The sequence below is a fragment of the Sciurus vulgaris genome, assembly GCF_902686455.1.
Source record: "Sciurus vulgaris genome assembly, chromosome: 15".
NCBI lineage: Eukaryota > Metazoa > Chordata > Mammalia > Rodentia > Sciuridae > Sciurus > Sciurus vulgaris.
Window position 1 is genome coordinate 82,814,510 of NC_136476.1, and position 14,667 is coordinate 82,829,176.

Consider the following 14,667-nt stretch of genomic DNA (forward strand, 5'->3'; position numbering starts at 1 on the left):
GGGGTAGGTGGGCAGGGCTGGGTCTGTGCTGAAGGGCGAGGAGCCGGAAGGCCAACGCGGCGGGTGGGACAGGGTTGAGGAGGGGGAGAGTGTTTCGGGCCTGTGAGCGCCACAGAAGTGCGTGCCAAAGACTGGCTGGAGGACCCCGGCGTTGCATGAGCAGCAGGGGCGTGACTGGAGCTTGGGGCGGGGCCGGGGCGGGGCCTGTAGTGGACCGAAAGGGCCCGAGGACGACTATGTAGAAGTTCCGGGCGGGGCGGAGGCGGGGACTGCCCGGCTGAGTGGCAAGGGGGCCAGTTGGGCTGGGTATGGGGTGGGATTTGGGCGTGGGAAGGGCGGAGCCTGAGCCCGGCGGGGGGCGTGCAAACTGCTGGGCGGAGTCGGGGCGGGACCGGGGCGGATGTGGGTCTGGCTTTGGGGAAGAAGGCTGACTGGGTTTGGTATGGGGCGGGGCCTGAGTGTTTCACGGGTGGAACTGAGGACAACTGGGCTTGGATTCGGGACCGAGCCGGGGTCGGTGGAGCGGCGAAGGGGTTGACTGGGGTTCGGGGCGGAGCCTGGACCTGGTAGAGGGGCGCGGAGGCTGACTGGGCTGGGGTTCAGGGCCGGGAAAGGGGCGGGGCCTGAGCCTATTCGAGGGACGCGGGGCGGGGCGTGGGCTGCGGCGCGCGAGCCGAGCGTCCGGCCGAGCCCCGCCGAGTCCCGAGCCCACCCGAGTGCGCCCGAGCCCGCGGCCCCCGCCCGGGGCGATGGAGCCGGAGCCCGGCGGGGCGGCTGCTGCGCTCCTGCGGCAGAAGAGGGCGGCGCTGCGGCGCAGGGGGTGCAGCTTCGAGAGCCCCAGGTACCACGGCCGGGGAGGGGTGCGTCCGGAGGGGCAGGGGCGGGAAGCCGGCCACGTGTGGGGGGGTGGCCGTGTGAGGGGACCGAGCCTGGCGGGACCGCTTTGTGGGAGGGGGTCGGTGCTGTCCCGGGAGGAGAGGCCGGGCGGTTTAAGGGGGCCACCCGGCGGGAGGACCGGGGCGGGTGTCCGGCGAGCAGACGTCGCCTGCGCCCCGAAGCCTCCGCCCTGTGGCAGGCAGGCACACCGCGGCCCTCGCGGGTCTCGCGCCGTGGAGAACGTGCCCTGCCCGCTTCTGACTGCTCAAGGACATGGTCGGGAAAGAGCCCCCGAAGTCTAAAGGAAGGGGTCCCTCCTGGCACCGCTCGCCCTCTACTACCCGTCCTCGCGCCCCAGGTGCCTGCACACCTGCTGCTGCCGGCCCCGCCCATCTCCCCCTGCCCACGCCCTTTCCTGACGGAAGTCCTCGTCCTCCCTCTGCCCAGGTCTCCGGCGCCCCTCCCCGCCTCCACCCTCCTTCCCTGGGGTGCTCTCCCAAGAGGCCAGACCCCCTGCGTGCAGCTGGGCCTCGGGACACACCCTCCCCGCTGCGGCTGGGGCCCCTCCCTCCGCCCTGCCGGACTCTTGCCTCTTGGGCGTTTCTGTAACTTGGAGTGGGTTCTCCGGCTTCCAGGCCACTCAGGTCGGTGCTGTATCTTCAGAATCCATCCCCTCTGGAGGGCTCCAGCGGCGCCCCAACCATATTTCTGGCAATATTCTCACACTTCTTAAACCCACAGCACATCTGACCTTTGGAGAGATTTCCTAAAGTTGAGTCCCCTGCCCAGTGCTGCCTGCAACCCAGAGGAGCTCTCCATAACCCCGGCATGGGTGGGGACGAAGAGAAGCGCAGGGACGTGGACTTCCCACCCCGACTGAGGCAGAGAACAAGGCTCGCTTGCTAGGATACAGAGCAAACCAAACAGGATTCTTAATAGAGGTGGGAGGCCCTTGTTTGGGTCCTTCTCCATCCTTAGCCTCTGGCAGACCTCATCTACCTGCAGTCCTCCCGTAGTTCTGATGAGACCGTAAGCATGGCGAGGACAGGGACCACAGCCGTCCTGGTCTCTGCCCAGTCTCCAGAACTGGCTCAGGCCTGGCCCACCACGACATATACTGTGTAAGGACTGAACAAATTTTGTTGGGCCAGGGGTTTCTCCCTCTGCTGACTGTTTATCATCAGTACCTTCACTCCCTTCGTGCTGGTCGCCCTACTTGCGCAGGGAGTCTGTGCTTCCCTGTTTGGATAGCACCTATTCCTCCTGCCTGAAGCCTTCCCCGAACTCCTGACCCAGTTCTGTGCTGTGTCTACCACGTGCCTCTGTGTTCCCAGGTACATTGTGTGTAGGGATCTCCCCCACTTGTCTGGGAAAGCCACACAGAGATGGTCTCCGCCCTCAAGAGGCTACAACTCATGCTTGTGGCTGCACCGAGAAGGATAAGAAAAGGCGCTGGAGTTGTGGCTCAGTGGTAGAGCACTTGTCTGGCATGTGTTCGATATTCAGCACCATATATAAATAAATAAAAGAGCCATTGAGAACATAAAAAAAAAAAAAAAAGGCATACTAAGAGCCAATGGCTGGACCCCAATGGCTGGACCCCTCAGGCCTGAGGCAGCATGTTTAGGGCAGGGCAGTTTTGTGAAACTTCGTAGTGATGGAAACATTCCATTACCCACCCCATCCCAGAGGGGAGCCCTTAGCACCTGTGGCTATTAAGCACTTGTAATGTGGCCAGTTCAACTAAGGCAGTGAATTTTTAATTAAAAAATTTTTTTGTAGTTGTAGATGGACAGAATGCCTTTTTAAAATTTATTTTTATGTGGTGGTTAGGATCAAACCCAGTGCCTCACACACACTAGGCAAGTGCTCTGCTACTGAGCTACAGCTCCAGCCTGAATTTTTAATTTTATTTAATTCTCCATGTAAGTAATCACCTATGACTAATGTTCACCATAGTGGACAGTGCCACTATGCAAATTTGCAAATTTAGCAAATTTGTCTCTTCCTCTGAAACCCCACTTACACCAGCTTCTCCTTTGTGTTCATGGCCTTATGCCTGAAAGAGTCAATGACCTCCAGGCCTCCAGAGTGTTTTGACTCTCTGACATTATCTTATAAGCTTCAAGATAATAAGATTATCATTTTTATTATAAAGATAATTTGTGTTTGTGAGAGGAAGTTTAAAAACTCAAGAAAGATATGAAGAGGATAATTAAATTTTTATTGACCCATAATCCTACCAGGTATCATCTGGTCTTTTTCTTCCATTTGAACACAGATATTTATATTAACATTCTGCTTTTTCATATTGTAAGGATTTTTCCACATGCTTAAACATTTCTGTAGAAAACTGCTTTAAATTGCTGTATGACATTCTTTCATAGAGATATGTAACAATTATTTAAACCATCCTTTATTATTGGACCTGTTCATTCCCAGTTTTTCCACTCTTCCTAAAGATGCAGTGAATCCATGTGCATTAGTCTGTGTGTGAAGAGGTAATTTTTTTTTTTTTTTTTTTTTTTTTTTTTTTTTTTTTGCTGTGCTGGGGATTGAACCCAGGGCCTTGTGCTTATGAGGCAAGCACTCTACCAACTGAGCTATCTCCCCAACCCAGAGGTAATTTTTTTTTGTAAGATAAGTTTATAGAAGTGATGGTGATTACTGGATCAAAGAAAATGAATATTTTAAAGACTTTTGAAACACAATGCCAGATTGTTTACCAGAAAGTTGTACCAATTTAGTTTCCCCAGCATCATAGGAGTGTGTCTGTTTTTCCTTACCTGCCATCCTAGATGTTATCACATATATTTGTCAAAGTAGTACCTTGTTTTAATATGAATTTGTTTAGTAGTAAGGTGAATTTCTCATATTTATTTATAACTTGTACTTATTTTTATGAACCATATAGGTGTGAGCTTTGTTTTTATCTTGGAATGTGTATCTTTTCTGAAGCATTTTTTTATGGATTAAGGGAATTTTTTGGTTAAATATATAACAAATATTTTTCAGTTAATTATTTGCCCTTTTATGGTGGTTTTCAATGAATTTTTTTGTTGTTTTGGTTTTTTTTTGTTTGTTTTTACTGTGGTAATGGTGGTTTTTAAATTTAGTCAGATCCATTGACTTCTATTTACGTTCAAATAGAAGAGAATTCCTTAAAACAGATAAATGTCCACCTATAATTTCTCCTATTATTTTTGTTGCTTAAAAAGTTACCTGTGAAAGACCTCACAATTCTGACTGTGCATCTGCATGACCTGTGGAACATTTGACCTTACACATGTATGGTTCCTTCTCTCCAGGCCCATTGATTCAGAATGTATGGAGTGGCCCTGGGGCATGTGAATGTTCAGAAAACTATGAAGATGCAGGGTGGCACAGGCAGAAGAGAGAGCCTTCGCCTCCTGTATGGGCCTATTGCCAGAGGAGCCTCCCTTATCCACAGTCCTCAGTTACCTCTCATTTTCTATTGTCTCAATCTTAAATGCTACTGCTTCACATTGAGTGCCTTTGAGAGTCTGGTTTAAATGTATTTACCCAATCATCTTGTTGGCATCAGGGGAAAATGGCATTATTTTCAGTGTGGCAGTTCTCTGCTAAATATCCCATGTTAGTTGTGGTAACTGGTGTACAAACACAGCTACCTAATGAATGGAAAGAGCAAGAAATGGCCCAGGCATTGGGCTTCTGGGGAGGTAGCAGCAAGAAGGCCTAGCAGGGAAACCTGGAGGCATAAACTTGTACTGTTAAGAAAACTTACCCTAAATGTGTTCCTCATGATTTGTAGGAAGGTATATCAGATGGGCAAGACTTTGGAGTGAGATGGACCTGGGTTCTAGCTTCTGCCTTTTTACTCATCACCATGTGTGTGAACTTGGGCAAGTTGCTTAACCCCTCTAAGCCTTGGTTAACTCATTTGTGAAATGACCCATCTTGCAGTATTGATGTGAGCTATAAATGAACTAATTTATGCACAGTGCCTGCACAAAGCATTACTAAATGGCAACTGTTATGGACAAAATGACTTACATGAACACTCTTGGCTTTTCCCTTCCTTTGCTGATTAAAACCCCAGCTTTGACCACTCTGTTTTTCCTTCTCCTCTACTCACTTGGTTACATTCTTTGTTTTTTTTTTTTTTTTTTTAGTTGTTGATAGACCTTATTCATTTATTTCTGTGTGATGCTGCGAGTCGGATCCAGTGCCTCACATGTGCTAGGCAAGTGCTCTATCACTGAGCTACTATCTCAGCCCATTTGGTTGCATTTTTGAGCGACAGATTTAGGAAGAAAGGGGATGAGAAGGACAGCAGGTGCTCAGGGCAGTGGTAGGACTGGCTGAAAATAATCTTTTAGGGATGTTTAGAAAGGAGAAGAATAGGAAATTCCTATTGAAAGAGGCTAATAGGCACACAATATTTTTAAGAAATGCATCTGTGGTTTTTTTGTCCCTTTGTATTGATCAGGAAATACAATGAAAGGACCGAAGTTATTTTAAATGACTCTTCAGTTTCTGAGCTCTGTCATTTTGGCTGTAACATTTTATGGAGGCTGAGCTACATGTGAGCCACAGCATTAACAGGGTTATCTGGAAGTAAGGTCGAATTGGCCGGGTAAATCCTAAAGATCAAAGAACCTCCACACTGAATGGAGCTTTAGACATTACCTAGGTCAGCCTCTGAGATACCAGTTCTCAGAGTGTGATTCCTGGACCAGCACAGCAGCATTTCTTGGGCACTTCTTAGAAATGCACATTTCTTGTGGTGGGGCTTTAGCTCAGTAGAGCATTTACTTGGCATAGGTGAGGCATCCGTTTGGTCTCCATCCAGCATGGCAAACATGAACAAAAAGAAATGCAAATTCTGCAGTCCGATCCCACATGAACTTTATCAGAATCTTTGGGGCAGGGTTCAGGGGATCTGAGTTTGAGAACCCAAACTCTTTAGTCTGGTATGTGCTTCTCAAACATAACATACTTGGAGGAGTTTTTCTTAAAAACAGTTTCCTGGGCCTACTCCTCCCAAGAGATTCTTATTCACAAGGTCAGGGTGACTTTAGTGCATTTCAGTTTCTAACAAGTACAACTGGCCTGGGGACATAACATTGAAAATCAGGCCTCTGGGTTAATGCAGGAGTCTTCTGCAACAACTCTTATAGCTGATCATGAAGCTTATGTGACCCCACACAAGGTCAGGGAACCTACTTTATAAGGTGGCCTTCCTATTACCGAACGGTTCTGAAATCTTTCCTGAGAGTGAAACCAGAGCTTGCCTGTTCCTTGCCACCCATCACTTGTGATTCTGCTAGTCCCTCGGCAGTACCTAGTCTTGTGGTTCAGATTCCATTTGAAAGATGGCTTAGGCTGTGGGATGTAGCTTAAGTGGTTAGGTGCTTCTGACTCTTGGCCCTCCAGTTATAATCACAATGGAACGGTTTCCTTCAGCTCTCTCCAGCTGGTGTACATCAGCATTGTTTCTGCCTGGCTGGTATCCATTCCTTACTTGTAGTTTAAATTATTTTTACATTATCAAAGGCTGTGAATGACAAAAGAGAATTATTGGTTCATGCAATTGCAAAATGCTGGGGTAGACCAAGCTTTGAGAGCAGATAGGTCCAAGTGCTCAAATAATGTCATTGGTAATCTTCATTGTCTGGGTTCACTTTAAGCTCAAAGTCTTACCTCCTGGAGGCAAAGAAAGTTAACTTCTTCAATTTTGCTTTCTACCCCAGCAGAAAGAGGGACCTTCTTTCGAAGTAATTCTAACACATGTCCTAGGGTTGGCGTTCTCTGGCTGCCTTGGGTCCGTGGTTGTCCCTGAACCAACTGCTTTGGCCAGAGGGGATAAAACATGCTCATTGGCTGGACCTGGGTCATATGCTCAATCAAGAACCAAGAGGTGAACTTACTTTCATTCATAGAGACCAGAGGTGGTGATTTTCAGTGCTATTTACATAAGAATGGAATGGATACTTGGTTGTTGAAAAACAAAAAAGTGCCTTTATAGCTGGGAAGCTTTCCAAAATACAGGAGCCCAGATACCCACCCCCAAAAGTTAGAGTTGGGGTTTTTGTATTTTTTAGTTCAAGTCATGAAAGACTACCTTAAGTGATTCAATTGTGATCACTAAGATTAGCCACTGTGGGAGCAGAGCCCTACCATGGACAGAATATTCTGAATTACAAGTGGAAGACACATTTTCTACTTTCCCAATTATTGCTATGTACATGATGGCTTCCTTATTAGTAATGCATAGAGCCCACGCCTTGGGAGAGCAGATTCAATGCCAGACGAATGCTTTCTTGTTCCTGAATGTTGCTTTCCAGGCCCAGATCAGTCTGAAAAGAGCAGTCATCCTCTGCATGTGGTACCACCTCTTCCTCCTCCTTGTGCTTCTCTTGACTCCCGGGTTTTGGTGGTGGTGGTATTTTCCAGGAGTCTTTCTGCTTTTCAGGTAGTTTCATAAACAAGTATTTTAATGTGAGCTCTTTCACAGTCTTCGTTCCTCTATATTATTTCATTACTCTTTGTGTTTGCATCAGGCCCTTAAGTATTTAATTATAAATAAATCTGCTGCTGTCAGTTTTCTTTTGGAGCAACAGCAGTCTTCCTGGGAAAGACTCTGAAAAGCTGTCTTGCAGTGGGCTGACATAATGGGCTCCTAAGACCATCAGGAGAAAATTAATTGTCATATTATGTCTGTTCTTCTAAGGGCAGGGGAAAAACAATGTTTATTATTCACCCAAGTTTTAAATTAATGCAAACCAGCTTCCTTTTTTGGAGGAAGACAATAGTCAAATTACCTTTACTCTCGAAGGTTAATATGAGAAATTATGTTTGGTCATCTGGTTTACAGAGTTGAAGATCTAAAGACAGATGAATTGTGATAAACAGCACTGCAGGAAAATTATGACATGTGGCCTCTACAGGGAGACTCATTGCTCGTTTCCTGGAGGGGGAGGTGGGCTAAAGGAGCACGCAGAGATGTGGGGATGCAGAGAATGCAGGGATATGGAGAACCAGCAGAACATGCCTAGTTTCTAAGCTGGGACCCTGGTGGACAGCAAGCAAATCACAGTTGGCATTGAAGTGTGACTGCCCCAAGAGATTTTTGTAGAAGGCTTCAGGATTGCTTGTTGTCCTCAGCCATTTGGGCTGCTATAATCAACAGAAATTTCCTGCTCATTCTGGAATCTATCTGGAGTGCCAGGTGGCTGCTGGCTGCTTTAGTGGATGGTGCAGATAGGGATCCTCAGGTAGGAAATATTTGAAGGCATACATCAAGGTTTTTGTTTTATTTTGATCTTAATGTGAATGTGAGTCATGGTGAAATAAGGAAAGGTAAAAAAAATATGTGAAATAAAAGGGATTTTGGAGACGTAAGGAGAAGGGAATCAAAGAAATTTTAGTAGAAAGGATAACCAATTTGGTGGACTTGGATTAATTGTTTATATAAATCACAAATGAAATTTAGACTTTGAGAGACTTTGAAACTTGCATGTGAAATTATTGTGTCATGGATACATGATGTGGTTGGATATTTTTCTATTTTAAGAAAACAAGATTAGCATAAATAGTTTTTTAAAAGGTGGAAGGGGTGGCTTTTTGTGTCATGTTGCCAATTGGTCAAAGTAAAGAACTAAGAACTGACAGTGGGTTTAGTATCCCATGGGTCGTTGGGGCCTTGGACCAGTCTTCTCAGGAAAAAAGGATGAAAACTGCACTGGACCTGCTCCAGGAGATCATGGCAGGTGACCAGTTGGAAACAGCAAATATAGTCAGCACTTTGCAGGGGTGGAGGGAAGATGAGGAGAGGAGTTGTTACTGTTTATTTTGGTTTGGGGTTTCTGTGCTTTTACTTTATAAAGTTTCTTATATCTGATGAAAATGATCCAGTAAAAGGTAAGGTTTTCAATATGGGGAAGGGGTACTTTATTTGAAAAAGAAAATTCACGGAGGATATGATAGCCTTCCCACATTTGAATGATGTATGAAACAGGAATTAGGCCCACAGGATGAATTAGGCCCACTGGGCGTGTGACCCTGGGCTTGACCTAAAATCACAGCACGTGTTAGGTGTGATGAGACAGATTGGGTTCAGCACATGAAAGTCATTCCTGAACGGGTGCTGCCCAGAGCTAGAAAGGCTTTAGGATGCAGGTAAATTTTTATTAGTGGAGATGTTATAGCATCCGTGACTTAGGCTAATATTTCTCAACTATTTTACATTTTCAGCACACTTTTGGATATAACAGTTTTCGGTAGCACATTTGAAAAAACGTGAAGCAATGTTAGACAGTTAGCATTAGTGAAAACAGATCATGCTCCCATGTGACAGTGACCTCAGAAGTACCCTCTGTTTTGTGCTATCCTTTTGGTTGCCCCATAGCGCCTCTTTGCTGCTTCAGCAGAAATGTATAGTGTTTTGAGCAGGGTTTCTTCCATACTGGAAAGGCAACATTCCTGTTTTCCTATAAAAATTCACAGTCCCTTTTTGTTGCCCACTGGTTATACAATTACTTCTATTGGAAGAAACTTGTGCCCTGCTTTCACTCACACAGGGTCATATCAACTATTAAGCTCACAATCCAATCTGACACTGTAAAGGGCACATCAGTGGTAATCTATTGCAGGCAACAGAACCCACTCACCCCAGTAAGCTCCAAGGGATTTAATACTGATACAGGGAGTTAAGTGCTTACAGAGTCATCGGAAAAGCCAGAGAGGCAACTGATTTGAGCGCCCAGGACTAGCTCTGAGCTCCCCAAATGCTGGGATTTGCCACACTCGGGGAAGAAAGCTGCCACTTCACAACAAGAAGCTAGCCAGGGGCCAGAGATGTAGCTCAGTGGCAGAGCCTTTGCCTGGCATTGCAAGGCCCTGAGTTCAATCCCCATTGCTGCCAAAAAGAAACAGAACAAAACCAAGCTGATGAATCAAGAAGCCAGAGGCTGCTGCCACCTCCACTAACTACAGGACCGCACCGTCAATTCGGCCTGCCTCCCCAAAGCTGCCACTGCTACTTCAGACAGCTACTGACCCCAGAACCACAATGCCCTATCACCATCTGCCAAAGCAAAATGTTGCCTTGTGCCCTCTCTCTTGATCTGCCTGGCTCCTTTCCAAACCACAAATGCATAAGGGCTTCTGATTCATGGTATCCACACCCATCAGGACTTGAGCAGCAGAGGAGTCAAGGACAGCTTAGTTTTGGCTTTCCAACTTGCACTGTGCAAGGGGGTGAAGTGGGCATGGAGCAAGTCACCCACGGTACCGCCACAAGCAGTATCTTTCTTCAGTCATAGTAGAAACAGCTTGGGCGAACTGATGGAAAACTTAGTGGCACACTAGTGGAAGTGACCCTATGCACTGGGGTGCCACTGTACAGCTGGCACTCATTCTTGGGAGCCACCTTATTGGGTAAAGAGGTAAAAATAGGTACTTCGGCCCCAGACGGGGGACTGAGGTGGACTTCCCAGCCATTACTGCCAGTGACCCCATAGCACAAATGGAAGTGAGGACATAAGCTCCTGCCTTGCATTTTATGACCAGAGAGAAACGTGTAGAAGCACTGCCAGCCATGAAGTGTTTCCTAGCATCCGCCCTGTACCTGGGTTGATGTTTTGCAGATGGGTTGTCTGTGCCTGTGTGCCTGGCACAGTCCTCACAAAGCAGTGGCCGGTTAGAGGTGGTGAAGCAATGGAAGGTTCTGACCCAAGCTGCCAGTGATGTCACTCTATTCCAAGGGAATAGTTTCCTAGTGTTTTGCCTTTCACAAATTTCAGTGAGTCATTTACTCATCAAACAAATATTCATAGAACACCTCTGTGTGCTTGGCGATGGGGAGACTGGGTGAACAAGGCAGATGAGGTTCCTGCCCTTGTGGACTAACAGTCTAGTGAAGAGCAGTGGACCATACACCAGTAAACAAATGCATAATCAGGGCAGCTTCAGACAGTGGTGAGTGCCATGGAGTAAGAAGCCGCAGAATAAGGAGTGACCCAAATGTAGGAGGAGCCAGAGGTCCACCCAATCCATCCACTGCTGCCAGGCTAAGTCAGCTCAGACCTCAAAAGCTGATCTTGGTTTGAAGACAGGCAGCTGCTGATGTACAATGAGGATGTTCTCAGCAAACAGGAGGAGGAATGTGCAGTATCAGGATGCTGGCAGGTGAGTGTGGCTCCCTGAAGTTCCTCTCGGTACTCAGGGAACATGGCAACTTCAGTGGTCAGCACAGTGAGCTATCTGCCAAGTTGAAGGAGCCTTGTACACCTTTTGTTGCACCTGGACATCTGCCTGTTAGTATCAGAGCCTCTTTTGGTGCTGCAGCTAGGTTCTTCTATGGTCTCTTTCCCCACCTTATGGGTTTCGCAGGCCTGACCAGGTGCCACACCTGCTGTGTCCTGTCTGGGGCTCTCAGACAAGTTCTCAATGGACTGCTGTTGCTTCCTTGTGGCCCACAGCAGAGGCTAACTGTAAAACAAGCCATGCTTCTCTTCACCCCCATCATTTCAGACCCTTAATCCTGAGACTCAAGGCACACAGGGCCTTAGGAGCTAGGGAGGAAAAAATGGTCAACTCTGCTCCTCAGGGCTTGGCAGTCCAATAGGAGCCCCATGCACAGAAACATTGCCTACAGGGCACCTTCACCTCTCCTTCAGGGCCATTCCTCCCAGAGAGCTACTTCCATGCCCCATGAACTACTTCCATGCCCCACGAACCCCCTTTTCCTGCCTCATTCCAGGATCTTTATCCTAGATTTATTTTACAGCTTGATGTGAGAGGCCTCCTCCTCTTGTTTTCTTTAGGGAAAAAGTTCATTGCTTTCCCTTCTGATCTCCAAAATGACTGTCCTGTCATCTGCCCATTGCTGCCTCCGCATGGGTCCTGCACTCATCAGTACTGTTCATCCACAGACAGAGACAGCTCTGTCTAGATCTACATTTACCTGTTTGCTAGTGACGGGTGGGTCCCCCTCGGCCCTACTCCTCTAAGTTGATGTGTCTGTCTTCTCTCCCAGCACTTGGGCTGGAGCTCTGGCCTCCAGAAGCAGGAAGGCTCCAGAGGCCCTGGGAACAGGCCCTCTGTTTTCACTGATTCCCACACTTCCCCTCTGGTCTGCTGAAGCCCTGGTTGCTGTGCTGCTTTGCCCTACTGGGGCTTGCCTTGGTGTCCTGCTTTCCTCCTGCTTCAGGGCAGCCTGGCCACTCCAGAGAGGGTCTGGGTCAGTACAATCTTCCATGACCTGCAGCCCTTCTTTTGGTGGATTCACATAGGCTTTTGCTTAACGTCTTCCCAGAGCTTCAGGTAGTTCAGAAATAAGATATGCTTCTTCTCAGCCTTCCTCAGATTGGCCACACCTTCTTAGAACTCTGGGGCAGTGAAAAGAAAAAGAAGAAACTTGCCCAGTGCTCACCCCTCTGAGTCGGTTGTGAGTCAGACCCTCAGAATGTTCTTGCTCATTTCCCTCACACTACGTAATGTGCAGAGCCCCGAGGTCTCTTTTGACAGCTTGTGCACACATAGCTGTGTACAGTAGGTCTCCAGAGCTACAGCAGAGATCCTGGTCATTCTCTTCTTTCAGTAGGTGTTCTTTCTGTTGCACTGTTGTTGACTTTTATTTCCATGAGCTCCAAAGAGTTTTGCAAATGACCACTCACTATGCCATCTCTCCAAAAAGTTCTTCAACTGTTAAATATTTTTAATTGAAAGACAATAAAGATAAAATGTGTCAGAAGGTTAAGAGAAACATACACTTTTTTAAATTAGAACATTAAAACAAAGACAAATAAGCAAATTAAAGTTAACAGTGGTGAGACAAATCTGAGCATTTGAAAATGAAGGTGAAGAATTGAAGTGTGAAGAACTCTTATGAGTAAAGTTATTGTAAAATTAAGGGGTGGGAAAGGTTGGAAAGAGCTATTACTTAAGATTTTTAACAAAATATTAAAGATTCAAGAAAATAGCATGTTAAAACTCAGTATTTTAAGATTAAAATCAAAAAGAATGTATACAATGTGTAAGGTTATCTTGCTTTGTACTATTTCATATTGGGGATGTATTTGTATGCATTTTGAAAGATGTCTAAGACCTAAGGTTGAGGCAGAAAAGAAGGTCACAGAACATTGGATGGTCTAAGCATAGATGTCACATAAAGAGGAGTGACAGAAAACCAAACTAACCAGAGAGAAAAGGGAGTGGAGGTGGAGGGTGATGCCAACAGCATTTGTCTCCTCAGGTCCCTTTACCTTTCCTGTGCTTGCCACCCATGTCCCCAGCACCTTCATGCACCTCCAACACTTGTGGGAAGCTCTTCTTTAGAGCTGAACCTGTGAACCCCTGCAGCTGCCTTGTGATCGATCGTGTGCAGAAAGCCCCAAGCGCCTGGGGCTGCTGTTACCCCACCCCAAGGCCCTTAGCCAGTGATAGACTACAGGGAATTGATTGCCCATCTCCTCATTTCAGGTGGGGACAACTCTTGAGACATCACTTGCCTCCTCTAGCAGTACTGTCAAAATACAAAGTGAAGCTACATATAAAATTTTATATTTTCAACTAGTTATATTCAAATGAATTCTAATCATTTATTATCATTCAACATGTAATTAATGTAAAAAATAATCAACGAGAATATGATTTTTTTATTTGTACTAAGTCTTCCAAAGCCAGTGTGTATGTCACACTTACACAGCTCACCTTGGGCTGCCCATGTTTCAGTTGCTCTGAAGTCATGTGGTGAGTGGCCACTGAACTGAGCAGCATAGCCTCAATCAAACTGAAGCTGTCTCTTCAAAGGACTCTACCAGAATCTGAAGACTTACTTGGCCCCTTCCTATTCCCTGGCTTGCTTCCTTCACTCCCTTTTGGGGTTTTGAGAGCACTTTCTCAATTTGCATACAATTATTATTTTTGTACTGGAAAGAAATTTTAAAAGAGTTTAGAAAAAAATATATTTTTTATCCCAGATCCTCACACTGGGGATTAATTCTATTTGTTGTTTTAGTGCCAAGGCAGCCATAAGCTCTGGTGCCACTGAGGCTTAGGAATCATGAGGTGCCTTTGAGTAAAGAACAGCTGATTGCATACTTGGCTTTTGTCACAGGTTGAAGGCTTGAGACTTTAGTGTCTGTCTGGGTGCTGCAACAATAAGGGGTCTAGGGTAAGATTTTCTAAAAGTCTGGGTCAGGTATGCAGCATGTGGCTTTTCCGGACCAGGAAAGGCAGTGGGGAGAGTGGAGTCACACAGAGGAACACGAGCGGACCTAGCAAGAGAAGAGTCCCAGGGACAGTGGCGGGCAGGAGGGTCCTGAATCCTTCCTGCATGAAACATAGCTCACTAAAGTAACATCTGCTTTTTCAAGATGCCTGCAGCCTTGGGCCTGTGTGGCACTGGTAGAACAGCTTCAAGTGGGCAGTGCCTGTCTCCAGATGCCCAACAGTGTGGAGTCACTTCCCTCGGCATCCAGCCCTGGGCAGGTGGCAGCTCCCTGTGCAGACCCTTCCTCAGATAATATTGCTCTGAACTACTAGGCCTCTGACCTCTGCCTTGACATGAAGAGTACCTCTCGATCAAATGACTTCTGAGATTGCTTTTTATTTTTCCATTTCCACGTAATTGGGTTTTGTTGGCTCATTTGTCTGTCACCTGAGGTGAGTGAAGATGCTGCTAGTTGGCTCAGAAAACCACTCCAATCAGGAGGAATAGGGATGCCTAGGTTTCCTACTCATAGCCCCCTCTATGCTAGAACTGCCTTTCCCACCTTCCTGTGTGAGCCAGCAGAGAAAGGG

At 46.8% G+C, this 14,667-nt stretch overlaps 1 protein-coding gene across 1 annotated transcript in view; it reads left to right on the top strand.

Moving 5' to 3' along the window:
- Positions 1 to 545: 545 nt before the first annotated feature.
- The window catches only part of GARNL3 (GTPase activating Rap/RanGAP domain like 3), a 151,960-nt gene continuing 137,838 nt past the window's right edge, over positions 546 to 14,667 (top strand). Inside the window, 1 exon segment of the mRNA XM_079112895.1 lies at positions 546 to 841. Within this exon segment, the coding sequence (XP_078969021.1) occupies positions 750 to 841 (92 nt within the window). The 5' untranslated portion in view covers positions 546 to 749.